General features: G+C 44.0%; 3 protein-coding genes across 5 annotated transcripts; all 3 read right to left on the minus strand.

The window, feature by feature from the left end:
* Positions 1–4,901: 4,901 nt before the first annotated feature.
* On the minus strand, positions 4,902–12,271 carry LOC108025409 (uncharacterized). The gene is made up of 4 exons (XM_017095888.3): positions 11,568–12,271; positions 6,357–6,833; positions 5,876–5,963; positions 4,902–5,779 (listed from the first exon to the last, which is right to left on the minus strand). The coding sequence occupies exons 1-4, from the start codon at positions 11,680–11,682 to the stop codon at positions 5,584–5,586; spliced, it is 876 nt and encodes a 291-aa protein (XP_016951377.1). The 5' UTR covers positions 11,683–12,271; the 3' UTR covers positions 4,902–5,583.
* A 1,271-nt stretch (positions 12,272–13,542) lies between these two features.
* LOC108025408 (proton-coupled folate transporter) lies at positions 13,543–16,246 on the minus strand. The gene is made up of 10 exons (XM_017095887.3): positions 15,764–16,246; positions 15,590–15,699; positions 15,387–15,537; positions 15,144–15,327; positions 14,521–14,978; positions 14,326–14,462; positions 14,059–14,248; positions 13,962–14,009; positions 13,789–13,897; positions 13,543–13,727 (listed from the first exon to the last, which is right to left on the minus strand). Exons 1-10 carry the CDS (start codon positions 15,882–15,884, stop codon positions 13,670–13,672), a joined length of 1,566 nt encoding a protein of 521 aa, XP_016951376.1. The 5' UTR covers positions 15,885–16,246; the 3' UTR covers positions 13,543–13,669.
* A 4,900-nt stretch (positions 16,247–21,146) lies between these two features.
* LOC108025472 (adhesion G-protein coupled receptor G7) lies at positions 21,147–24,642 on the minus strand. Of its 3 annotated transcripts, XM_050888583.1 has the most exons (3): positions 23,347–24,642; positions 22,704–23,286; positions 21,147–21,263 (listed from the first exon to the last, which is right to left on the minus strand). In XM_050888583.1, the coding sequence occupies exons 1-3, from the start codon at positions 24,563–24,565 to the stop codon at positions 21,239–21,241; spliced, it is 1,827 nt and encodes a 608-aa protein (XP_050744540.1). In that variant the 5' UTR covers positions 24,566–24,642; the 3' UTR covers positions 21,147–21,238. The 3 variants fall into 3 exon arrangements, with proteins under 3 accessions (XP_050744540.1, XP_016951474.1, XP_016951473.1); XM_017095985.2 differs by lacking the exon at positions 21,147–21,263 and having other exon boundaries at positions 21,877–23,283; XM_017095984.2 differs by lacking the exon at positions 21,147–21,263 and having other exon boundaries at positions 21,877–23,286.
* Between the last annotated feature and the right edge of the window lie 2,307 nt (positions 24,643–26,949).

The raw sequence follows: 26,949 nt of genomic DNA on the forward strand, positions 1-26,949 counted from the left end.
TATAAGGCGAGAAAAGTTAAATGTAATGCGAAAGCCGCAGACTCGAAAGTAAATTGAAATTTCCTTTCGCTTTTTAATACTCTCGCTGGCTGGCGATGGTGTTCACAAGATGGAATCACAGGCATTTCTCAAGATTACACATCTTGTACGGGGTGTGTGTGCAAGAGCTTGCCGCATTAAATCTCGGGGGTCTTAAATTAAAATGCGTTAGTGCTTGGCAACATTGTTGTCTTCAAAATTAATTAAGTGCTAGAAGCATACTGCTATATACTGATATTTTACTTAATATTAAAAAATACTTAGCCATAAAAATACTTTGTTGTTTTTTAATTAAATGTAGCTCAGTGTATCCCGAATTCGCTGGGTAAGCAATAAAACTGCTAGTTGCTTAGTCAATGTTACCTGCCTCGTTTAACCGAAATATATTCGAATTTTTAATGCGACCCGCCCCGAAACGGCAAAAGGGAGGAAAGGTAAGATGATTTTAATGGCGAGCAGTCAAGTTTTTTTGGTGGAGGAACGAGCAGGACGAACTAAGGCAAAGACGGCCATTGTTTAACGACCCACATATATTTACGAATGTATCTCAAAGATAGGTGATCCGTAAGTATTGACACAAACCACTTAGCGATTTAAAAATAAAATTGCTTAGGCAAACAAAAGACTGCTTTAATGCGCTCGCCTGAAAGTATGCAGCGCAATAATTCTGTTTGCACATCAATCAAAGTGATTTTTGGGGAGCGCCGAGAAAGGCGGTGCCGAATAGGTGGGCGTGGCGAGGGGAATAGCCAGAAAATCACTTTTGGACCAACGCTTTCGGGCCATCAATCAGCGTCAGGAAAATGCTGCTTATCATATTGCTGGTAGACGAAAAACGCTGGCAGTGCATCAAATTGATATTTGTCAATAATCTTTTTTCCAGCTGCGGATGTGCTGCGGATCCTGCGGATACTGCGGATGCGGCGCCGGCTGCTGTGATAAATGTCAGGCGAAATGACAAAATATGCTGCGGCTGCGGCTGCTGAAAAACGTGACGAGAGCAGTGCATCAAACGGCTGAAAATCGCCCATAAATGGCCACATCAATTTAATTAAAAATGCTTACTTTATGGTAAAATGCAAAATATTTATCCGTTTTTTACGACGCACTTTGGCTGCCGGACAGTGAGCCTAATTAAACAGTCACTTCCGGTGGCCGGAAATGAAGAAGTGATTGCGAAATGGAGTTGTAATTGAATTCAACAATTAACGAAGGGTTTTTTCAACCGCTTTGGTGTTGTGTGGTGTAATTTAAAGATTAAATATTATTAACAAGCGAAAGCTTAATTGTATTTAATAAAAATATATCTTTTAGTAATTCCCTTCCAGTGTAGAAACACATTACAGACCCCACAAAAATGTATCTCATGGATACATTTTCACGAGACACAAATTCGCCCTGAGGTGCAGTCGGATTACCCATCAGTCGTTGCTTAAATAAATCAAATATTTGTCCGGAGATAGAGACCCCCATCACAGTTACTGTTTGCCCTTGCCGTGTGCTTAGCTGAAGACCTCTGAATTCGGCCCGATGCGAAACTATCTGCCGGATGCGAAGGACAACTTTAGTGTACACAGCTCCTCCATTAGCAAAGGCTTCGAGCCGCTTTGAGCCCCAATGGATCGCTCTCTGTACGGATGGATACTCGAGATGTAGATACTAGAGCCCCTTGCAGTTGCTACTTTGCCAGCTCCTTTGCCTTTCTACGGGCCTTTGCCGGCTTGTTTTCAATTATCAGGCATTACACTTAGGTACACACTCTGATACACATCATTGCCCTGCGATTCGGTGTCCTGTGTGTGTGTCCTCGTCCTAATCAATGAACATTGAAAAACTTCTGGCATGTGGATGGGATGGAAAGCGATGGAGTGGAGCTTTTTATGAACACGTCTGCATTTTACATTTACCGAGTGAAAAGGACTCAGGGGAAAACTGATGCATACACAATGTATGAACTATAAGCAAAGCTGGCAGAGATGGGAGCTATCTAAATAATCGTACCTGTATCTTTATTGTGCCATAACATACGGTACCACATTAAGGACGTTACTGTGTTAAAACACATTAATTTAATAAGGCGTCTAAAAGTGTGCAACGATTTTCCAAAAAGTATTTCGCATCAAAAATATTTTATTGCATACTTTTAGACTTTTACTTTATAATTTTATAAAATATTTTTAACTTTCCCCTATGATTTTAACCCATCACTACATTTTAGCAGGCGCCAGTGCGGATCTCTTGCACACACTTCTATCTGATTAGCAGTTGCACAATTAACCCCTGGAGGCCTACACGTATGTGCGAGAAAATTGAAATTGGCTTTTAACTAGATTTCACACCACTCTCCTTTCATTTTCTCTCCGGCTTTCAGTGAACAATGACTTGGCATATTTTAATTAACCCATTGTGCCACAGTTCCTGCTTCGTGCCAACAATTATCATTTGCGAACGCATTCGCACTGCGCTCGACAAAACGGCAAAACGACGATGACAGTCAGCGGTTTTTAATTAACTTTGCCTGTCTCTCAGTTCCGCGAAAATTAAAGACTAAAAATATCCGGCTGTGGTTGCCTTTGATTTTAGCTAGCTTTGGAAAATCGCAGGCAAAAGGGTGAATGCTTTTCGGGAATGAGTTATAGTTTGCTGTCTTTAATTTGTTTTCAAATATTTGAGGCTGAATTTTGGTTTATGTGTGTACAGTTTAAAAAAATGTAAGGTATTATTATTATTAGATTTCAAAAGATATTTATTATTCCTAAAGAATTTTTAATAGATAATTTTTGCTGGTAATTTTAACTTCATTCTTTTATATTCTTAATGGACTTGCATTTTTTTATGGCATCCTTAACGTTTCTCTTTATTTTGTTAATATAAAATAAATCTCAACCAATTTAAAGCTACCTCAGGCGAAAAACCTTTGGCAACTATTCCGAGTATTTCCTTCATTAGGCGAGGGAGGGGGTTAAAAAAAGGCTCCCCCACTTTTATATAGTTTTTCTACCGTTTCCAGCTATTCTTCGGTTTTCCAAAGTTTTTGTTATGTGTGAAGTTTTGTGCTCGCCGCAGCCTTCCCTTCTGCTGGCGCCTCCGAGAGTCCTTTGTCTGTGGTCCCCGTAATGTGTGTGTATTTCGTGGGTGGCTCCAAGGCGACTTGGAGCGTCTTAATTAGCTAATGGCTGCCTTGCTGCCAAGCGGCCTTGCAGGCACGAAAAAGGGCTTAGACTGCTTGCCGGCTCAAACTCAATTTGCCACGTTACAAATTGGCCTGATTGGCATGCAAAAAAGTGAGTTCTTCCCTCTGCTGCTGCACTGATAATAATGCAGGGGCTTCCCCACTTTATTTCAGGCTTTGATGGCCTGCCAGAGGATTTACGGAAGCGCTGGAAATACAATTTTCCCCCGCAGCCCGAGAGTCCTCCACTAATGAAGGCAATGCAATTTGAGGTGGATCAAAGGGAAAGACCTTGGGCCGCACGTAACTTCTGCCAAAAGGACACTTACAGGTTTATGCAAATTCTGGAGAGCGAATTTTAATATGTAGCCACATAAACATTCAGCTGGCCCTGTGGTTTTGTCTATCCGAATGGCTGGCTGGCTCTTACGTAAATGCCTGGCCAACAGTGCGTATGATGTACACATAATATGTTTACGAGTGCCGTAATAAAATCAAATCAAAATTTAATGCTTACAGCAGGAGTGGAGATCCTTTTATGGCCTGGCATCCATCAAAATGTCAAATGAGCTGTCCACACGAGGTGGTCCTGGACATATGCTTACCCCAGGACTCCGGTACTCCGATTCCCCGATCCCAAACCTTTTGTTTGCCTTCTAGGAAGGCAGCCCTGTGGATCTGGAGCATCAATCAGGTTTCGGTGGGGAAATGAGTGTCGGTGCAGGAATTATGGTGGAAACTTTCTGCTAATCCATTTTACGTGCCTGCAATGGATGTTCCAAGGGCAAGGCCCACACCCCGGTTCACTCGCTCCTCTGGTCGAGCGTGAGAAATGAATTCGCTTATCTGTCGGGGGAAACTCCTGCCCCTTCCCCGCTCCCTTTGGGGCTTTTCCGATGGCTGATTTCCTCTTCCGGCGAAAGTCGTCATCAAAAACCCAAAACACACAATTCCTTTTTCGTTTAATGTATGCCAGGAGATAAGCGGAAGGGGGATCTCGCTTGAAATACACACTCCCTAAGCTGTTCAAAGGAAGAGCACGAGCATTATTCAAATTTAAATGCTAAAATTTGATGAAGTCCCTGAAACAATACATATGAACAAATATTTTTTGTAGCTCTATAATGGGTTTAAAAGAGATTAAACTTTTGACCTTAAATTAACAAAAATATCTGGAACATAAAATGTAATTTAAATGTATCTGGATAACCGGAGGACTGCCTTGTTTCCTTCAGAATGTTCGTGCCAAGCAGTTATCGCCGCTCGACGGCCATTAAAGCGAAATATGAACCCTTTTGGCCGGGGGGAATTGCTTACCAAAATGCGATAGACATTAGCAAATATGTACAGTACTTAGAGGAGCTCGTTCAAGGTTAATGCCGAACTTTTGCGGCGGAAATTATTTTGCGAGCTCAGATGGCCTTGAAGGCGGGCAAAGTCTCGGCGCTGATTTCGCCCACTTCATTTGCTCATCATCAAGTCAATCAAGTTTTAATGATGCCACAACAAAGCCCGCATCGCCCGCTGAATAATTTAAGAAATGTCCACGGGGCATTATTATTTTCTGGGTGTTCCCGTGTTTGTTTGTCCAGTCCCCCGATTTGTGGGCAGCGCGTGGGCTCAGGAGGAGCAATCTCAAATTTTAATTGCTTGCCATTTTCCTTAAGTGCCCGGCAATAATAATTGGAAATTTATGGGATTCTTAATGAACGAGTACAGATTGCTGAACATGCTTTCGGTTTCGCACGGCTTTATTTATTGAAAAATACATTGGGTTTCCACTTGTTTTCCTTTTTGGTAAATAGTTTGCGTTTGTTCTGGGGCCTGCACATATGCATTTAATGATATGACTTCCATTTATGGAGTTTCGTATTCGACTAGTTCAATATACACACACAGAGATATACATTTATAGATACACTTATAACTTGGTTTTTAGACCCCGCCGGGGGTCTCTCGTAGTTGAACTCTAAAAGTACAGACAACGCTCAGGCCGCAAGTATTTTATATCCTGCGCCGGCGTCTCTATTTTGTTTTCCCGTTTCGGTTTTTGGTTGGGTTGGGTTCTAGCCAGCATTTCTCATTGTTTGGCTGGCGGCTCTGCGCTCAGCCAGATTGGGGTTTAATTCATTTTCATTAGGGCGACAAGCGGTCCGCCCGCGTGTCAATCTTCATCAGAAGCGGAGCTCCCAGCTCCAGTTCCCCAGCCCGACGTCCTCCCGAAGAGCCCTTCCATTCCAGCTGGCGCCGCAGGACATTCCGCCCCAGCATTAATGGGGATGGACGGCTGGCTACTTTTCGGCTGGGTCGGTCCAAATCCTGTCTCGCCATCCCTTCAGTACTGTCCCATCCTTAGGTGCGGCGTCCGGTATCTACAACAGCCTCTCCAGGTCCTCGCTCTCCGCGTCGCTGATGAAGGAGTCGGTGTCCGTGAAATAGTCGTCGTCGCACCTGTTCCGCCGGCAGCAGACCCGCCGACCCATCTCCTCGTCGCTCCAGTGCTCGAACTCCTCCTTGTGGTGCTCCAGCAGCATCAGCGAGGGAAACAGGCTGTCGCAGCCACTGCAGCTGGAGGTGGAGAGGCCGGAAAAGGCGGAAAATAGGGGGGAAGGCGAGGGAGTAGATGAAAAGTGAGAGCTAGCCTAATTAAGTGCATTTCCTTACCCGAAGTGTCGCTTCTTCTGCTGGTGCGAGGCCAGCTGACGGTGACAATGGAAAGCCCGGTCGCACACGTTGCAGGTAAGTGATTCGTCTGGAAATGGAGGGAGTTTTTGGCAATAATTCGAAGCAGTAGGTTCCCCATATGTTGTTAGTTGTGGTCCCTCTAAAAGAATACTGTTATGTCCAAAAAACTCTAACAAACAAAAGGTTTCTGTAATTTTTCTTGAACTGATTAAAATGAAAATTAAAATAGTCCGTTCTAAATAAGTAAAATACAATATTAATAACCCATTAAAAAAATACACAGAATAAAAAGTGTTTTAAAAAGAGAAGTCTAATCTGTCAAACATTCTTTTCGAATATTTTTCAAAGCTACTTATTTGCCAGGGTGTCCTAAGTTAACTATAAGGAGGCTCCTCCGTACCCGCCCCGCAGCCTCATCATCGGGCCTTTGTGGACCTGCCACCTGGCACCTGGCACTCACCGTAGTCCTCATCGTCGTCGGCCATGGCCAGTGCATGCAGGCGACTTATTGTGTTTTCGTTAATCTCCTTCGATGTTGACGTGCTCCCTGCGCCGAGGGCCTTTGAAGTCCTCCCCTTCGCCTGGCACAGGCCCAGTTCGCAGAGGGCGCTCTCCACCTCGTAGTTGCCCTGGCAATCGGCGTCCGTGCAGGGGGACAGGCTCCCATTCCCGTTCCCGTTCCCAGCGCCACAGCCAGATCCCAGGGCTGATCCTGAACCTGAACAGCCGTTGACATTGACGTTGCCATTGGCTTCACCTGGCGGCTCGTTGTTGGCATGACTGCTGCAGCCAGCTGTGCCGGAGTGCGCTGCCAGCATTTCAAAGTCGTCTAGCTCATCGAACGGATCATCGATTTTGTGGCCGAGTGACACGGCATCGTCGGCCTCGGCGCTCAGCCGTCCATATGCCTTCCGTGGGGGCCGCTTCACATATTTGTCTGCCGCAAAATGAGGTGGAAAAATGCATGAAAAACTCTGCTGAATAAAGGCCTGCTCGTATTGATAAAACATTCTGGGAAAACGTAGCGAAAGTCCTCAGGGGCTTGTTTTTTCACAGAGCTCTGTCGATTTATTTTGCCCATCAGGAGGTTTCTATTTATGGCTTAACGTATGGGGGTATTGCTTTTATTTATTGTGCGGAAGGGATGTGTAAAAAATGTGTGTCATTCGCATTGATTATTTTGAACTAAGATATTTTCAACGAACTTCGGTTGGTAAACATAGAGATGGTATATGAAATATTTGAACTACAGATCGGGAAGTTAAGCCAAGAACTTCATCAGCAAACTTTAATAAAAATAATGGTAACAATGTTTTTTTTATTGTTCTCGCACCTCTGCCACAATAGATCGTATTTCATTTTAAGTATGATCCCCAGTTACCCGAAAACCAACCCAAACACAATCGCTTTTTGATTGCTTTTGAATTGTCTGTGCTGTCAGAAAGTCCTGAACACATTTTCGCTGTAATGCATTAGTTTTTCCAGTGCACAACTTTTGATTCCGCTCACCGGGCAACTTTCTTTGTTATTGCTCGGCGTGGAAATTGAGAAATGTTTCTCAATGCATCAGGCAATTTATGGAGGCTTTTGTGCCGCTTTCGATATTTACACAGGCCCTGCCGTTGAGACAGAAGTTTCCGCTTTCCTTACTTTTGTCTGCATGTCCTCGAAGTCTCGAAGTGATAAAATGAGATTTATTGGGGGCTTTGTTTGTGCATTGTGTGTGATTTTCGGGGGGAAGGGACAATAAATATAGTCGATGGCGGTGAGATCCGGCAAAGCCTTTATTTACGGGCCCGAAAATAGATGGTGTGCTGGCGGGCCCCTGGATTTTTATGGCGCACTAGCCGTTCGAGCTGCCATTAGCAGCTCATTATGTGGGCTCGTCTTTGGCCTGGCTTTAATTGCAATCGGGCTCAACAGTGCGTATACGTGACGACTCGAAATTGCCAATTCGGACGGCTTAATCGCTTTTAAATGCTCAAATAAACTAAAGTTAAAGTGCTCAAGCACGTTTCGATGGAGGAAAGACTTTAATATCTGTGGTGCCTGAATAAATAAATAAAAGTCTATTAAAGAAATGGTGTACCACATATAAGTGGACCTTAAGTGTTTATTGGTAAATCATTTAAAAGTTTATAAATTTTTATTTACCGCATTCACCCGCAAAATGATGTGTCCAAATCTTTTAAAAGACTTGTGGCCACTGTGTTATTAAGTCACATATAAAAACCATTAAAAGCTCTATTATTGTGGCTGCCGAGGGAAAAACGACCATGAATATTAAAAGTGTGTCGAAAAAAGGAAATAAAACGCGCACATGGGGAGCAAACACTCGCAGGAAGTGACGGATGGAGTAAAACCGGGGGAAAGTCAGTCGAGAGTGTTGTCAAAAACGCGGCAGACCGTGCGGCAAACTAAAACTCAATTTTATCGCCAAACTGCGGACCGCAGAGCTGCAAACATTTAACACAATGTTTTCTGCTCGGCGACTTGGATGGAAATTTATGACTACGGGCTTTAAGTTCGCCTCGGACTCGTAATCTCGCAAGATAAAAGATTCTCTCGATTTTACTTAAATTACAGCACAAATTATTACAAATGATGCCGCCCGCCGGCAGGCAAATATAAATCTTGGCCCGGAGAAAAGCTGGAGAGACAGGACCGGCGTTATTAATACGCCAGATAAATGCCTAATAATTCTTCCCATGCTGGGCCTGGGATACACACTCGTTTTCGAAGCCTGGCCGAGTGCCAACCGTAATTTATGATACATTTTGTTTGTCCGTTGTTTGTATTATTTCTGATGTCTGGCCGAGAGCACGAACTAATGATGCCGGCAGCGCAAGCGAGCCGCATTTGATGGCCAGTGAGCACAGCGAGGAAAACCAAAGCAAACAAACCTCTAAAAATGCGAAAAGCAAAACAGGCAAGCTGCAGGACCTCCGGCTAATTGGCTGAAAAACACACACTGCGCTCAAAATAATGGAGTGGACACAGCAAATGTGGTAAAACAACATTCCCAGAAAGGAAAGACCGCAATAAGAAGCAATACTCGGATCTAAAGATCAAATACTTTTTAAAGAAGTGTCTTAAAATAGTGATTTAAAAATTTTTTTTAATAATTGCTTTGTATAAATATTCTTTTGGAAACGTTAGGTAAGTATTCAGAAAAAATTCATAAAAATATAATATCCAAGGAAACACTATCACAATTTTGTATCTTTTCTATGCTATTTTTGTCTCTCTCTGTACTTGGACACAAACATTGCACCCTAACCACATGCCTCGGCACTGCTAATTGCCATTACTTGTTTTACAATTTTGCGCGCAGGACTCACAAATTGAATGCACAAACGCATTATTATCAATGACAAATGGCTGTCATAATTATCGGTTAATGCCGCAGCCATATGTTGCCCAGAATTTGCATAATACACATAAATCACAGCCACTCCCCCTTTTCCACCCCGTGTGGGGGGACAACAACAGTACATATGTTCACAAAAGCTTAAGGGCGGCGTCTTGTTTTTGTTGTGGCATGTTCAAAAGTTGGCAAATTACATTTTTTACGATTAAATTCGCGCCTGCCACGGGTGATTGTGAAATAATCGTCCTGCTATTAATGTCATAAATGTTTGTGAATTTGCAAAGTGAATAATGACAATTTGCGAGGAGTGCGAGAAAGCTTTTCAATTATTGCCATGACATTAAGCACATTGTTTGCATATCCATTTTGATGCATTTATCGGGGAATTTCATTAAATATTTCTTGCTTTTCTTATCAAGGCGAGAGTTCTGTATGGGGTTTCTACGTGGGAGGCCAAACTGAAGACAACTTGTTTTTCTTGTCGGCAACATCTGTTGCCAATAGTAAATCAAATGCAAGAAGCCCTCTAAGTAACTTTATGTGGCACAGCTGTTCCGCAGAGTAAACACCCGATTTAATGCACTCCGTATTTTTCAAACATAATGACTCGCACAAATAACTGAAAGTTTCCCATTGGCGAGCGCAAATCCAATCAGGAAAATCAATACTGCCAAAAACGATGCTGTTTTGCGGGAAAACAAAGAAAGTTAGCAAACATAATTTAAAATTCGTGATTAACATTTTAATTGCAATTTGTCCGTGTTTGCTTTTAATTTGCAACGTGCATTTCTGCTAATTAATTAACAATATAGTTTAAATGCTGGCAAAAATGTGTGTATATTCATAGGGCTATGATAATGTTTGCATATCATTAACAGGATTGTTTTTTGCACATATGAAAATATAACATTTTTAAGTGGGTAGTTATAAATGCACAGCGCTAGAGTTTAATGGTGCACAAGTGCAAAAGAAGTGATTTTTTGGGGGGAGGCTTGCTTTTCAATTTACTGAAAGGTTATTGAGGATCAAACTTGGGTTTAAAACACAAAGAAAGAAAAAATGAAATGGCAAGTGGTTCAGTTCGCGTGAAAAATCAACAAAAGACACTAAAAATTTCAATTGCCAGCCTGGAGGGAAATCTCGCCCCGGAAACATCCTTTATTTTTCCCCCGGATGGTGCAAGACTTAGCGCTTAGACAAAGGCATCTTGGGACCCAGGGCCCAGAGTGTTTTCTGTTCGACAGTCACATCCGCACCACGTTTTCTGCGCCACACACGTGCGGATCCTCATTATTACGTGGGTTGCAGGGCCTGGGTGTTATTTACTTTACTTCGTTTTCCCCCAATTTTTCCCCAGGCTTTTTCCACTTTTCCCGCTTTTCCACGCGGCACAGATAAGGGCTAACAATGGGGAGTATGCAGGCAAGTGCTGCTTAGGATATTCGGAGCCCATATTCCACAAGTCATTTCGGGAATTTTAATTAACTTGTTTTGATAACGAGTGGGGGGGCTGGGCTTATGAATAAATGCCGGGACTAGAGTGGAACATGTTTGGCATTAGAATCGGGTATTCCGTGGAAATCTGAATACGCCTCAGCGCTGATCGGCCAATCGACTTCGGGAAAATCGTTCTGGGAGAATGTGAATTGCAACTGGGATTAGTCAAGCTTGTCACCGGAAGCCATTTGGTTTTCAGAACGATTAAACATTCTGTTTTCTGGCGGATTAATTGATTTAAGTAGGATAAATGATGTTTTCAATGAAATGCTGTTTTCATGACTGACATATTGCAGTTTAATTGATTAAAGGGAGGGTACGTGTGGGGTGTTCTTTCTTTGATAAAAAACAAATTAAGTGTTCTGCTAAGGAATATTTTTAAAACAACTATTGGGTGTTAGTGACTTTTATATTTGGCGAAAAATAGGAAGATAAAAGAACTACTACTCAGAAAATTAAAAAAACCACGTTATACGTTGACATAAAAAGAGGTGAGTGAAAAATAGGCAAAATACTTGTTGATAATATTTATACAATACTATTTTTATGATAGTTTTTATTATGAATTTGAGACCAATCCAAATCTGAAACCACAGTATCCAAACGAACCTTATCAAATTTTGCCACCAATAAACACCCCGCGACTCCATATCGGATCTTCAGCTATTTATGGTCGACTTACGCACAAGTTTGAGACTAATCTGATTAGTCCGCTAATTATTGATGAATTATCCTAATTGAGGGCGGACCTTCGCGGGGTAAACTGGACTAATTGATGGCCAGGGCCAGGCGTTGGGCACTCACCTTGGGTGCTGTTGCTGTGATTGCCGCCGTTCGAGTTGCTCTTGGAGAAGCTGCAGTTGTTGTTGAAGGAGTTGAAAAAGTTGGCGGCTCCGGTGCGCCGCAAAATCCAAAACATGGTTGCAGGTGTGCGAGGATATCCCTATCCTGATAAATGAGCTGTCCGGAAAATTCCAGTTGATATGTTGCAGCGCCCTGAAGCAGGCAACGGATTATGCCAGCTGCACTTCCACCGACGGCATTTCCACGCGACGCCTTTTGCGCTGATAAGCGGGCTACGGAAAACGAGACGAGGACGCGCGACGCGATAAGCTGGGTCGGAAAATTCCGGGAAAACTGGCGACCGTTTCGTGTGGAAGTCTTCAGCAAACTAACTCGACTTCGGTCGAGTCCTCGGGTTTTATAGCTGCCGAGGGAAAATGAGAGCGAAAACAGCCATGACGGCGAGAGCTTTCTCTTTATAACGTAACAACGTAAGGACCCACGCTATAAGCACTGCTCTTTTGCTCTTTTGACACTTGGTAGTTGGAAAAGTCAACCAAAGACCAAACTTGACCTTCGTCAACACTTGCACGTTGTGTGGCCCGCTGGCAGCTCATAATTTGCTTTGTTTAATAAACGATTACGTATGCGCCGTGTGGACGGGATCAGCTGGCCGTGGCCACCGACTTCGAGCCACCAAGGCGGCCATCAATCATGGGAGACCGGAAGTGGTCTCTACTTTGTAGTCCCCGTTTAAAGTTTTATTCGCGTCTTATCTGACTGGCTCAATTGGACAGCGTCTTTGGCTTCCCCTGTGCACTGGGGGAAACAAATAGTATCTATCTTTCAATTTAAAAAAAATTTTAAAAATTAATAAAATTAATATTTTTTATCCTTTTAAATGGGTTGCCATAAACATTGAAGTATGTAGTTTTATAAGAAAAATTTCCCTTTCTTCCCACACATTTTCGTGACATTTTTCCATCAGTGCTGGTGACGTGAAAAAGAGCGGAAGCGCCGAGCGCTTAACAGCTGGCAGCACATGCATCCGCATCAAAGTTTTCCCCTTCACGTTAACGCGTTTGCCAGAACAAAGACATCCCATCAAGTTGGCGTGTTCGAGGGCTGGGGTTCCATTGCGTTCCGAGTGCAAGTGCAGAGTTCATGTCCTGCGAATTCGTTTATTTTCTGCACGCGCGGCGGCATTAAAGCGCTTTTCGAGCGCCCTCGACTTTAATGCCCCACGACAAATGCCTTTCCGCAGACAAGACTGTGATTTGATGACTCGGATTCGGATTCGGTTCGCCGACTGCTGCTCCGCGCGCGGGGCCAGGTTAACCCGATACTGATTGCCGGGGCTGGCTGTGGCCACGTGGAGCAGGAAGTCGACCCCACACACACGACGGCCCTTTGTGCTCATAATAGAGTCGCAATTTAATATTTAATCATCGGGGGCTGGCGCTCAACAATTCAAATTGCTGCAAATTGTGTGCCCCGTGAACCTTTGACATTGGCGACATTACGCATTCATGCCGTACGTGCCAAAGTCACAACGAGTCGAAATGAATCCAAACGACGTACGACCGATTCCCAGAATATGTTTGAACTTTGCAAATATGTTGCGCAAACTTTTGCCCCATAAATTATGCACTATTAAAAGCTCATGCATAAGGCATGCCCCATGTCCCTGCAGCGCAGAAACAACAAACACAGAGGTCGAAGGGCGCAGGACGCAGGGCGCTGGACCAGGAATTATATAACCACAACAAAGCATTACACATGGACGGCAATTAGGTCCAGTTTCGTTGAAATGCATGGCAAAGCAGTCACTTATGTCCGTTGATGTAATAAAATAGTTCGACAAACTGTGGCCCATGGGGTGGCACGACATCCAGGAGTTCGATTAGTTAATCCTTCAGAATGATGCAATTGAAATGGCTGATGATTCCCCCGTGCGGTATGCAAATTGAATTAGCCAGAAACACAGGGAAGACTCTTCGTGCTCTATAAATCCGGTTATTTAATGCTGTCCACACAAAGTTTTCGACTTGGGCATAAACAAAGCTCTAAAAAGTTGGCAAACTGGCCACAATCAATATTGATGGACACTCAGTTTACCCTGGCTACTTGAGCGTCTCGGCGTAGAACTTTCGGTGCTTGAATTTAATTCGCATCACACAGCTGCAGCAAATTTATTCAAAATCACTCGGCGTGACGATAGTTAGGTGGCAGCTATACTCACCCAATGAGGATAAACGCTACTAAGTAGAAGGCGGCGCTGAGGAAGTTGAATCCGCCGGGATTGCTGGCCAGGGAGCTCTTGTAGATGGCCGTGTACAGCGGAGCGGCCACTGGAAATAATACTCGCCATTATGGATGGGGAAAACAGCCAGGGGAATTATTTATATAGCTCACCAAAAGGGGCGAATGATTGCACGATGTTGCCGATCGCAAACAGTTTACCTGTGGAGGAGTACTGAAGTGGGGGTTGTTCTTTCTAATCAGTACCTACCCGTGTCGGAGGATGGAACTATATTGGATACAATCGTGCGGCACATGGGTCCCTGGATGGAGCGAAAGACTCCCAGTACCACAGATATGTACAAGTGCCAGGGTAGAAACGCGAATCCCCTGGCAATGTTGCTGAGGATCTCTGAGAAGAGCGACAGCAGGGCCAACGAGACCACGGACATGCCAAATAGCTGGAAATGTTCAAGAACATTTTAGTATCTTTAAGATATAGAAACTTGTCCCTTTCTACAAATGAGTGCCCACTTACCTTCCTCAGAATGAGAATGCCCAAGAGGGCTCCCAGCATGGGCACTGATTGGCTGACTGTCTCGAAAATAGTAAACTCACGCACTGTGAAGTGGAACTGCTGACGCACGAATAAGTACATCACAGTCATGACGCCATCTGCAAGGATGTCATGGCTTCAATCACCGGAATTCCCAGAAAACTTACGCAGACTCACCGGCAACGAAAATCGAGACAAAGCCGGCCAGAGTAACCAGCCAGATGATGGTGTGGGCATTATTCTCCCTCCTCTTAAAGCAGGTGCTGAACATGTCCTTAACGTGTATAATACTAAACAGACCAGCCTTGTCTTCTTGGCCTCCCAAAGGGGGCTTTGCTATGGTCTCATACTTCGGTGGTTCATCGCGTTTCTCCGCTGTTTCGGCGGACAATTCACTAGCTTTCAGATCCGAAATGGTCACAACAACTTCCCTCTCCTTCTCAGGAGTTTCGTCCTGGTCTGGGCACATTCCCAAACTTTCGGGCAGGTAGAAAATAATGAAAAGTGTGGCCAAAATAACGATTAGGCACGAGAGACTCTGCACAAAGGCGGCACTTGTGGCGGCATAAACAAAACTGGATAGCAACGAGCCACTGGTCAGGGCCACGAAGAGTATCAACTCCATGAAGATCATTCTGGAAATGAAAATTTACAATAATGAGGGCAGTGAATTAAACTTAAAATGTCTCCCCTTCTATACAATTCTTTGGGAGTTTAAGCCATAAATGGCCGAGAATGGAGTCTTAAAGCACGTCACATTCCCTTGTGCCTGGGCCGGGCTAACAATAGGTGACACTCACCTGTAGGGTCTGGTTTTCATGTCGGTTGTGTCCGTAATAAAGCAGAAGGCAGCCACCGAAAAGACACACAGGCCACCGAGCAGGGAATGGGGCAGGGCTGCCAGGGTGTACCACCAGGGATTAACCAAGTAGTAACTAGACAGCCAGCAAATGCCAGACGAGAGCAGGGAGGAGGCGGAAAAGCCTAGGAGCAAAGCGTCTCACCACCTGTTCAGCACGGGTGAAAATCGTTGAAAAACTCACCAACCATGGAGACAATCAGCAGGGGCTTGCGGCCATAATGATCCGACCAGGATCCAATAAACAAGCCGCAAATGGCGGGCACAATGCTCTCGAAGAGGGTTCGGGTCAGGAACATGTTGGCCACATAGGCCTGAAGCTCCGTTTCAATGGCCTGTGGTTATTAGCCAAGTTTAATAACTACTCAAAACGTGGGAGCAACTAACCTGTATCTCTGCGGTGGTGTTTTTGCTGTCCAGAAGCAGGCAGTCGCTTTCGTTGTACTGATAGATCACCGTGCAGGTCTGGAAAATCAACTGGTTGCGCATAACAGTACCTAATGGGCAGATCGTGCTGGAGCCACTTCATATGTCATCACTATAATATGGAGTTCCGCTCACCTGACAGCATGTGCGAGAACAACAGCATGAAGATCACCGGCTCTATATAGAACATGTTGAACAGTCGCCCCCACTCCAAACCCTTGAGTTGGGCCAAAGAAGCCTTTTCCACCATTTTCATTAGGATTGGTCAAAACCAAACAAAGTACCTTTCTTTAATTTATATAACTAGTATAATTCACTCTCTAGCTTGTGTATTATTTCCTCATTTTGAGGCTATGATATGAGTTATATTCTCCGTATTCTTTTCTATTTTATTATTTTTTTTAGAAACCTTTTATACAATTTGTTTTTCAACCTCGACCATATAACTGGCACAAGTTTCGTTGATTTTCAGTTCAACAAGTAACTAATTACGCTGGACCCGGACTTTTCGCTTCGCTGATTCCACTATTTACTCAGGCTACGCGGGAACGGAACTCCGAGCTCCGTGTCATTTGAGTTTCGATCACGCACTGAACTTGAACTGCTCAGCTCAATTGCTTAAATACGCTTTAAATGATGAGCGGCTACGTAATCATTTATTAAATCTAGTGGGGAATTTTCTGCTACACACTGTTTGCGGCCTGATAAAATCTACAGTGCCAGACTTCGTAGGCTTATACAATCAGTGGAAAACTAATTTGTAAATAGATCGCGAAGGCTACGGCATCATATTTGTTGTGTGAACTTTGCAAAGCAGGCATAACTTTCAAAATTCCTAATGCAGGGCTCTGCTCCTAACCCTTTTATGCTGGAAAACTTTTACCCCGACAGGCACACACACACCCACGCGAGGATTTTAAGAAAAGTCTTTTCCGCCGAGGAAAGCGAACAAGTTTGCCTGTGTAAATTGCAGGCCAACACTTCCGGCAACATGTTGCCAGCGCCTCTTAACCCCTTGGCCCCCTGACCCCTTTTGCCCGCTCATTTCGCGCTTTTTATTACATCACTATTTTCCCTTTCATTTCGGGCTGCTCGCAGCATAAAATATGCATAAAGATTTTAAGCTGGCACGGTGAACGTTTACCAAAATAATTTGGCAATTATTTTTGGGGTTTCAATTTGGCTTTTGGCGAGGGGGTTCACTAAGCCGCGCGCGGTTTTCATTAACCACTTGGCATAGTTGAGACCTTTGAAAAATAAGCTTACTCTAGAGTTTTTAAAAACCCTTCCTCAAATGTATTTTCTTAGAATTATTTAACAATAAATAATAAAATGTATAATAATATTTCTAAAGTTGATGAAGTAAATAGGTCTCTATTTTTCGCTTCTTTTAACCAATAAGCAATAAAATATGGTCTAAATATAGAGTGTCATACATTGCTGAACTCGCAATAAAATTCTTAATCGATTGGCGTTTAAATTTAGAAATTTTTATTTTTACCCATTTTCAACAAAATACGCGATGTCACCCCTTGTAAAATTTTCAAAAAATGGTCGAAATTAAATATTTTTTATATTTAATGCCAATAAATTGCATGCTATATTAAGACTTCTTTTTGCCATTTTTTGGGAACAAAACCTTCACTTTGGGTCAAAAGTCCTGAAATTGTATATCTACCGAAAGATCCTGCTGACAAACTTAGTTTTCCTTTAATGAATAGCGCCCCTGGCAGGCTGACTGCAAGTATGAATATATTCCGAAAAACATAGGAAAACAGAGGGTTCGCTGCAGATTTCCGCCATCACGCATACGCCGCGTACGCCGCCCATTGTTGACAAGCTAATTGTAAACTTTTCCGCTTTGCGTTTCATTGTTTCGGGAAACTGTCGGGAAAACAAAGGACCGGCGGGGCATATTAAGCCCCGAACCCGAACCCGAACCCGGACCAGCCCACTGGCAGATATGCATGCCCCAAAGGAGTTTCGTCCTGCAGAGCAACATGCATGCTAAGTTCGCGCAACTATTGTCTTGGATTGCGTTGCGCAACACAAAAAGCGGAATGGAAATGCGAATGGGAATGGGCCAACTGTTCCGATGTGTGCGGCTTTGTGTTGTTGACACAAAACAGCAACAACTTGTGCAAACTCGGGCGAAAATTAAAAAAGAATGAATGCATGGGGGTTGGCTGAAGGGAAGTACCAGCCGAAATATAGAAGGCCTGAAAAGTCGGGTAAGTCAAGAGCGCCCCAGAGAATGGAGGCAAAAAGCAATTTCTTAAACGCAGCACGTGCACAAATTCAGTTCTGTTTGCTTTAATTATTCCGAGATGAAATGGCAAAAGGGACGCAAGTACACGGAAAGCTTCCCTGTTTCACTTTCTCGGATGATTTATGATACTCCTGCTTCCGAACGAAAATACCACAGAATCGCGACTTTATTGGTGGGCACTTGAGGCCAAAATGAGCTGGAAATCTGTGTTCGGTGGCATTCAAAGATTAGATATGGGCGGCTTCTATTCAACGCCTTATCTATAATCTCTAAGGCAAATAATTCATAGAAATTTCCATGGCTTTTCAGATAAACTGCAACACCAAGGCAGATAACCCCGATTTGCGTACAGTTTCGATTGCTCATTAACCCTTTCACTTTTTCCCACCTCGCTTTTGCTATATTAAATTATTTTTCCCTCGCCGCTGGCGACATTTTTAATTTCCCTTTTTGCCAATTAAAATATTAAAAATACCTTCTTTGATGCTGGCAGGGCAGTCCCTTTTGCTTGTCAAGTGTCCCCTACAATTAGGCCGGAAAGGCTTAGCGCCCTTTAAGCCGGTTTTATAAGCCGGTTTAAGCCGCTGCAGCTGTTGCCCTTTGCTTGATAATAAATTTCGATTCGATGCGGATCGCCCGATGGTTTTTAATTGGTCCTGGGGATTTCGCATCTCACTTTTCGCCAAATTACAGTCACTCGATTTCGCTGGCACATTGTCGGGCCTTTCGAGTGGACTTTCGCGGCCAGTTGGCAGCCATAAAACTGGCAACCGTAGTTTTGCGGTGGCATTAGTTTTGGCAGTTTTAATTGCCTGGTCAAGTGCCTTTGGCCCTGGTCTCTGGCAGCCCGGCGCTGCAGCTGAAATCACATTTCGTTATTGTGCTGGCCATAATTTTTCCGCAAACAACTCACCCGTGAAGATTGTGTATATATTATGCAATTAGTTTATTCATCTGAGTATTCATTGTTTTATGTTTCGGTTTAGGCTGCACAGCGAAAAAAGGTTGATAGTAATATTTTTAAGCATTTTGCAATCATGAACCAGAAAACTAAACCATTATTTGTGCTACATTTATTAGGCATAGATTTTAAGCAAGCATTAAAAGGTGATATAAAATATTATAAATTGTAAAAAATATAGCTTGTCCTATTTCGGCCAGTTGAAAATACTAAAACTTGATTTTCAACTTTATAATTTTGTTTTGATCCAAAGTTCATCTGATACTCGCTGTTTCGCCCATTAAATTTGATACAAATTCGGGGAGGCGCGGGGCCACACATGCGGTAAGTCGCATGTTTGTTTGCTGTGGCAAGTGCTCTTGACAAATTTCCGCACATCTAACAAATTTGTTATGAGCGTTTCGCACAATTTTCGACACGCAGTACGCAGAACGGAGCCCACATGCCACCGGCAGCCGAATCGGGCGAATTTAGACCATTACTCAGGCCAAATGGAGCAGAAACATATGGGTTCTACGAAGTTCGGGGACTACGACTGCGAACAGTATATTCCGGGGGAATTAATGAACTCGTGATGTAGACATGTCTCACTCGGATTACAGGCCATTTCTCATTTCTGATGGGTAACCGGCGGAGCTGGCGAAACTGGCGAAACTGGAGTCCTTCTTTGTCTGACAGCCGGCTGCATTCCTTCGCCATTTGCATGTCTGGCTGCAATTTGCCAGCGAAATGCGGTATGTGTATGCGATAAATATTTGATAAACAACATTTCTGCAGCTTTGCGGTTCACTGACTCTCCACGGCGTCGCAAATTGCGGCAAATTTCTCGCATTTATTTTCCATTTTGTGAGCTGCCCCGCCCCGCTTCTCGCTGCGGAGCATTAAAAAACTTTCATAATCATAACTCTGTCTTGGAGCTTGTGCCATTGTTGCCGTTGCCGTCGAAGAAGCTCCTTCGATTCAAGAATTTTTCCTTGCTTTTCCAACCGACCGGCGATAAGGAGAATGGAAAATCAATACATATTTATGGGTTCATGTTGTGGGTGCACGTACGGAATATCAGCCGCACATACGGCTCTTCCACATGTCCAAAGGAATGGCTTTCATAGGGACTTCGACTCATGGTTCCGACTCGTCCTGCAGGCTGGCCATTTGCACGTTTCGAAATTCGAATCATAAAATACTTTGCCGTACGCCCCCAGGAATGCGCAAAGGAAAATAATTTTTAATAGTTGCACATGTCCTAGCCTATCCCTTTGGGTGTGCTCTCTGAAATGCGCAAAAAGTTCGAGTGCAAACAGGTGAATACACACCTTGAAAAGGGCAAAAGTGTGACTGTAATAAATTTAAGGAACCATAGTCCAGTCTGGCAAAAAACAAATTTAAAAGGATAAGGTAGTTTTGAAATGTTTTGTCATCGGGCCTAGAAGTATGCAATAAAAAGTTAAACATCAATTATTGCATAGTTCTAGGCACCTTTAAGCCTTTTTACTATACTGTGAACTAGTCTCTATCTTGTATACTCATAATCAACGGTGTGTTTAAACGGAATAACGTCCTTAACGTCCCCCATTGACAATCCTCTTTTCTTTCTCCTTAAGTGATTGTAGGGAAAAACTGCATTATTTAGCAACAATTAGTTTACTTGTATGTGCCTTCCCAGAACAGGTAACAGGTAGCACAGTGCCTGTTCAAACAGCTTAGTTATGTGCCAGTTGGTCGCTGTTGGCGGTAATCGGCTTAGGAGCTCTCTTTCCAGAGTGCACTTTGCGGCAGAAAATTGAATTGAAATCGCACGGCACTTGCCACTAAGCCATTTCGAAGAGGACAGCCAGTGGTATTAAGCACGACTAATTTAAAATGTATATCCTGGCCAACAAAGGAAAGTCGAAAATTTGGCGAGCAACCTAAAAGGTCGAGTCCGAAACCCCATCAAGCGTGCCTCCAAATCATCATTCCACTCGGCACCATTTATTTAGTTTTCGAATGATTGCTGCTGCCGTAATAAAAGCAAATACTGCTCGAATAAAAAGTTCCGGCTTTCGGCACTTACCAGGTGCCCAGCTTCCAGTGGCAGAAGTTTCGAGCCAAAGGGAAGTTCTGCACTGACTTCTCGAGTACTTGGCAGCTGTCGAGCGAAGCTGCAAAAGTGGAAACTGAAAAATCCCGGTTCTCTGGCTTTCACTTTCATTGTCTCTGCATTTGAATGCAGTCAAGGCTTCAAAGCTCTCCGCTTTTTGATTGATTGCAATTGATATATATATATATGCCATGTTGTTTGCGCCAATATGGGAGAGTGGAAAATTCGGAATTGAAATGGGCGGCACCCTGCGAAAAATCGATTGATTTTCATGTCCCGCATCTGAGCTCTCTTGTTTAGCTAAGATTGAATGTTTGTGGGATATCTGAAAGAAGAATAAATATAACAGGGAATCTGCAATTACTTTTATATTTCATTTAAAGTCTAGTAACATTTAAGCTAATAATTCTTTGTTAATCGAAAGTCTAATTGGCCAATAACTGGCGAATGTATTGTACCACAATATAGTTACCAGAGTAATCGGCTTAAGAGCTCCCCTTGGAAGTGCAATTTAGTGCATGAAATGGATTTGCAGCGGCACTTGTGTCTAAGCCAGATTACGATGACAGGCAATGGCTTTAAGCACAAGTAATTTAGTGGGGATTCCCCTTCCCAAGCCCGATGGAGTTTTAAAGGAAAACTTTCGAGGCTGAGCAGTTGTAGTGGTAAATGCCAATCGAGTTCGTTTCATTCCACACGACATCATTTAATTTAGTTTCGAATGAATGGCAATGGAATCAAAGTGCACACTTGTAGACACAGATGCCTCAGGTTTGCTTAAATTTTTATGGCTTCAGTAGTTACCAGGTGCTCAGCATCTCCTGGCAGTTACTGGGGTGCTCGATGGCAGAGAAAGTGAGTGCCAACTGAAGTACAGGCAGAAGAATGAGCTGGAGAAAAAGCCCTACAACTGGGAAATAGATTCACACTTTGCCTGTGTGGGGTTTCCGGACTTTAAAGATAAAAATTCCCAGCTTCAAGGATGTCACTTAAAGCTAACAAAAACTCTGTTCGTAAAATGTTTGAGTTGCATGCATAATTATAGTGGTTACATATGAGAGCTTAATGTATTGGCAACCTCTTAATAAAACAACTTAATTAATAATACACTGGTCGTAGACCGTTTGTTCGATCGTTCGAGTATGAAAACTGATAAAACTAATGCTGCGATCTGCTCGTGAAGTTGGTGGACGAGGTGGTCATGGACTGGAGCTCAGCGGTGCGCTTCTGGACATCCAGCTTCATCTTGGTGGGGCAAATGAGACCCATCCACAACCGACGGTTTGCTGAGTCCAAGAGGACAAAATAGACAAACATCACAAAACCCTGCATGGTGGCCGTGATGCAGAAGAGGTAAGAGAAGGCCACACCTGCCCGCATGAAGGCGAAGAGTCCGAAAATCCAGGTGAGCCCCAGCAGAAAGAAAAGCATGATGGAGAGCTTGATCTGCTTGACCACCATTTTCCTTTCGGATTTGTGGACGCTCTGGCTCAGGGAGTGCGAAATGCTGTAGAACACATAGACGAAGATCACCAGGTTCGAAACTGTGATCATTGTCACGGGCAGGACCACTCCAAAAATCAGACTGTATCCCGATGGATAGCAGATGCCAGTATCTGTGGATAACTGGGCATCTGTGGGAATGTACGATTTGGGATCTATCAGGGCAGACAGCAGGGTGGGAACCAGAGGCAGGGACCAGGCCACAATGGCAGCCTTTAGGATGTATCGTCGAGGTCTTTCGATTCCAATTACCGTAACATACCGCTGGAACTGCAGGAAGGCGATGATCAGCATCCAGCTGAAGAGCACTAGGATGGAGTACTGCAGGGCAGCTCCCAAGACCACACAGCGAACGTTGTCTCTGTTTTCCACGAGCGTTTCAGATATGTCATCTGTGTTCAGGAACACGAACAGCACCATCTGCAGACTCATTGCCAGGCAAAGGTGAAGAAGAACTTTCGTGGAGGCCTGGCTGCGCCAACTTTTAAAGAGGGCTGCTGTGAGGAATATTCCCAGGATTCCCAGCAGGGACAGACTACATCCCACGATCGATATAATGTCCAGCACCTTCTCATTTAACGGGGTGATTAGAACTTCCTCGCCGAGGTCATTGGTTCGATAGCTTCCACCCACCAGAAAAGCAAATTGTGTGAGATGGTTGGTGTGGCACTCGATGATGGGATCATTCAGCAGATCTGAGCTGCTACTGGTATTCACTCCTTCGGTCGCCCAAGTCCGGTAGTTCCAGAACCCGCAGCCACTGCCCGAACTAGAAGAACTTGCGTCGGGATCGCGAAGGTTTTCATTGCGAAGGAGAAAAGGCAACGGTAGGGGCAGATTACCTACTTAGATAGAGGATATTTTTCAAGTCAGCAATATGATATATGGTACAATAAGATACATACCGCCCCATCCTGGTATAGAAATAGAGATAATCTTGCTGCGAGGCCTGCGACTGCGTTGAAGGGAGGTTTCCACGAAGAGGGCATCGTGGGCATAGACTTTAAAGATAAGATACGAAGCTCCCCTGCCAGTCACCTTCCGCCAGAGATTCTCCGGCAAAAAGGCAGCTGTCTCCAGGTCTGATTCCCCCTTTATTTTATCCAAATCTTCTGAGAACCGAAGAAAGCGATACCAGAAGCCACTGGCAGAAGTTTTTCGATCCTCAGCGGGAGCGGAGAAAATAGCTATTCCGGTGATACCATCGCACTCGGGATTGGCGAAGAACACGCTGATGTTTCCGGTAATTAGAGCTTGGACTCCGACATCAGAGAAGTTGTATGTTTCCACTCCGGTGGTCGCCGTTTCTGTTTCATCGCTGGTTGGCTTGGCTACCACCTTTCTGCATCGGTCCTTGGGAACCATTTGCTCCGGCAGGGCATCCAAGTAGTTCTCAAACTGACTGAGTAGGGAGTTGGTGGCATTGAGCTGGGCGGATAGGCGTAGCACTCGTCTATCACAGGACATGATCTCCCTGCAGACACTGACCAAGTCCACGCTCACCGCTGCATCCTTGTCCTGCTGCGTCAGGGTTCCCAACATCTGGCTAGTTATGTGGACATCGGCGGGCAGGAAAGTCCTGTCCCGCTCTCGAAACATATTTCTCATGGAGGCAGATACCTCACGACGTCCTTGGGAGTCGTTGGTGCGCTTCCTGCCCTCGAGGACGGCATCATGCAGACTATTCAGGTCCTTACTGATGGTGGGCTCCCTAAAGCTCCTGAGGCAGACTACAGGAGCCCACTGATCCGTGGACTCCCAGACAGCTCGTTGATCCTTCAACTTGCACTCCCTGGTGACCGGCATTCCATTTCGCCGCACGCAAACATCATGTAGGGTGGCCCTTTCCCCTATTCTAGCCCGTTTCCATTTGTTCTGGTAAGGTGTCTGATCGTGGAAGCGGACTATGTAGTCGTGCTGAAATGCCTCCGGTTCGCAGAACATTGAATCACAGTAAATCAGGTCAGTTACTCTGACTCCCGTCGAGTAACTTTCTTGATCCCTCTCACAGAGTGCGTAGTCTCCACTAGGAAAACACATTTCTCCCTCCTCTGGGCATTTCGAATAACCTGGCGAGGCCAAGGCCAAGACCAAAAAAAGCCCTAAGCACCAGTCGGAATTCATGGCGGATGACTCAGCTGCCACAGCTGTGTGCAGTTCTCCGGAATAGTGTTTACAAGTACTTTTCACGTCCGACTCTCTTGAAATATCGCGGCACACTGAACTGAACTGGCAATCGTTTCGATTAGGTTGTAGTAGTAGTGTGCGGTGTTTCTTATCAGTTGCCACCACGATCGCTAATCAAACTTTTGGTAGGTCACTCAATACACCAAAAATACCTGTCTACAGACCTTTAATATAATTTACATTGTGATTAACACGACTTCGGCAATTGAGGAAGAAGTCCGACGGACCCCTTTGAGGCAGGGAACTAACGACAAACTTGTGACGTCGTCTTTATTTGTGCAAATATCAATTTCACGCCTTTTTACCGGTATGGGGCTTAAAATACTCCAGCTGATTCACAAGAAGATTGTAGTCATAAGATAAACGACTTCAAAAAGCGATGACAAGAGGGTATCAGTCAAGTTACCTTGTTATAGACGGAAACATACATTTCTTGGAAGGGTTTTAAAAAGTTAAGTACTTTACCATAAAATACCCGTGAATGTATATAGTTTGCCAAAAATAGATGAGAGCTTTTTTTATAACTTTATTAATATTTTCAGTAAAGGTTCTGTGTCCCATGAATATATTTATAAAATAATTATAAATTTAACAAAACATTTAAGTTAACTTGTTTTATAAGAATGAATGAACTCAATTTGCCTGAGCTCTATAAAAGAATTATGCAAAAATACTTTGCCCTTGGCTGCACGAATTTCGATTACCATTTGGCCAGGCTTAGCGTTTTCACAGACACGGCCTTCGATTATAATCCACCTGTGCAGACTTCATTGTAAGCCAGTTTTTGGGCCAAAATGTAATTTTTATGCCCGACTTCCCTGGCACGTAGATGCGTGTGTTAGCGGAAATTGTTGGCTTGTTGACACGTTTTCAATTATCCGTCAAATGCCGCCGACGAATTCAAACACGAGTCCTAAGCCCACTTGCTTTCAGCCAGCCAATAATCCACTTCCATCGGCAAAAATTGATTGGCCTGCATGCGTTCAATCAAATGTGTCACATCTTGACATGTTCGCTCTTCCTTTATTGCCACGAGGCTATTGGATTGGGATCGGGCCATGACAAACCTGCAGCTGCGGAGCGGATGAGTGTGGCACTTCGAAAATATGGGTGCCCTTCGCTGTCGATTTTGGAGTGAGAAGAATTGGCATTTCCATAAGGGTCAGAGAAAAAGTCCCATGAGAAGTGTGTTTCTCTTAGCTTGACAGACTTTTCCCAGTAATTAAGTTTGGTACATTTTAGTAGCATTTTTGTTTAAAATAAGTTATTTATTCTATTGCTTACTCTATTGCTTACTTTACTCATTCAGCTCATACAGTAATCCCCAGGTTTTTGGAGACACCAATTGGTGACCGAAACCATTGTTGAACCAATGTTCATTCCAACATATTTCTTGTATACTTTTAGGTACATTTTAAAGTAATTTTAGTAAACCCTTCAACAAGTTGGAAATTACTTTTCGTAAGAATTTTATTTTGATCAAGACCTAAAACAAATTTGTTGAAGTGTGTTGGGCCAAGATGTTCGGATTGTGCAATTCCTAATTTATGCTCCTCCGAAAATCCAATTAGTGTCGTTGCCGACAAAAGCATAACGAACTCTTGGATCTAAGCCAGCAAGTAAACTTCCTCGGGGGCAACAAGTGACTGGCAGTGGCAGAAAAGCTCGGTGTGCCATTTCGCCTTGGCCAAGTTAAGTCAACGATGCAGCAGCAGCCAGGAAATCATTCAACATTCAACAAAACTACCAGCTCTGCGGTCGTGTGACCGCCAACGACGGCAATACATTTTCCAGGGCCATTTTTTGCATCACCCAGCTGCACTGTTGTTGGAGTTGGTGGAGAGGTTGTGGGTCAGAGGGCAAATGAGATTAGGGTTGGGTCTCGAGGTTTCCAGGTTCTAAGGGTTTCGAGTTCAACCGGTGGCCAATGAGCCGTGGCGACATTAACGCACTCTTAACGACCCTCCGAGGAGGGCACGCACACATTATGAGCGTTCAATAAAAATTGGCAAAACTTGGCTTTCAGTTTTAAGCACTTAAACGCCTCGTTGACGTCGCCACCGCTCATAAAAAAGGGGAAATGGATAAATGGAAATCTGTGGGGGAAGTACGGAAAATGAAAATGAAAAAAGGTGTATGCATATGCGCTTAAAACCGCTACAGATGGCGGCCATTAAGCTCATTACGCGCTGCCATTCTTCATTCCTTTTCTTGGGGAAACAATTTTCCGGGGAAGCAAAGGCGGGGCGCCACAGCAACCACATGTTAGCAGGTCCTCCACCCTTCCATCCTTTTTGGGCCATGTCAATTGCAGCCAGAAG

Source organism: Drosophila biarmipes, chromosome 3R (genome assembly GCF_025231255.1).
Source record: "Drosophila biarmipes strain raj3 chromosome 3R, RU_DBia_V1.1, whole genome shotgun sequence".
Lineage (NCBI taxonomy): Eukaryota > Metazoa > Arthropoda > Insecta > Diptera > Drosophilidae > Drosophila > Drosophila biarmipes.

Bases quoted from the DNA above. Each gene is read 5' to 3' on its own strand.
- LOC108025472 (XM_017095984.2), bottom strand. From the start codon at position 24,565: ATGAATTCCGACTGGTGCTTAGGGCTTTTTTTGGTCTTGGCCTTGGCC. The intron at 23,287-23,346 runs GTATGTATCTTA...CCTCTATCTAAG, and splicing joins TTCTATACCAGGATGGGGCG to TAGGTAATCTGCCCCTACCG.
- LOC108025409 (XM_017095888.3), bottom strand. From the start codon at position 11,682: ATGTTTTGGATTTTGCGGCGCACCGGAGCCGCCAACTTTTTCAACTCC. The intron at 5,964-6,356 runs GTGAGTGCCAGG...CTCCATTTCCAG, and splicing joins CGACGACGATGAGGACTACG to ACGAATCACTTACCTGCAAC. The intron at 5,780-5,875 runs GTAAGGAAATGC...CTCCACCTCCAG, and splicing joins CAGAAGAAGCGACACTTCGG to CTGCAGTGGCTGCGACAGCC.
- LOC108025408 (XM_017095887.3), bottom strand. From the start codon at position 15,884: ATGAAAATGGTGGAAAAGGCTTCTTTGGCCCAACTCAAGGGTTTGGAG. The intron at 15,328-15,386 runs GTGAGTTTTTCA...CTTTGCTCCTAG, and splicing joins GCTGATTGTCTCCATGGTTG to GCTTTTCCGCCTCCTCCCTG. The intron at 14,249-14,325 runs GTAAGTGGGCAC...GAACATTTCCAG, and splicing joins GCATTCTCATTCTGAGGAAG to CTATTTGGCATGTCCGTGGT.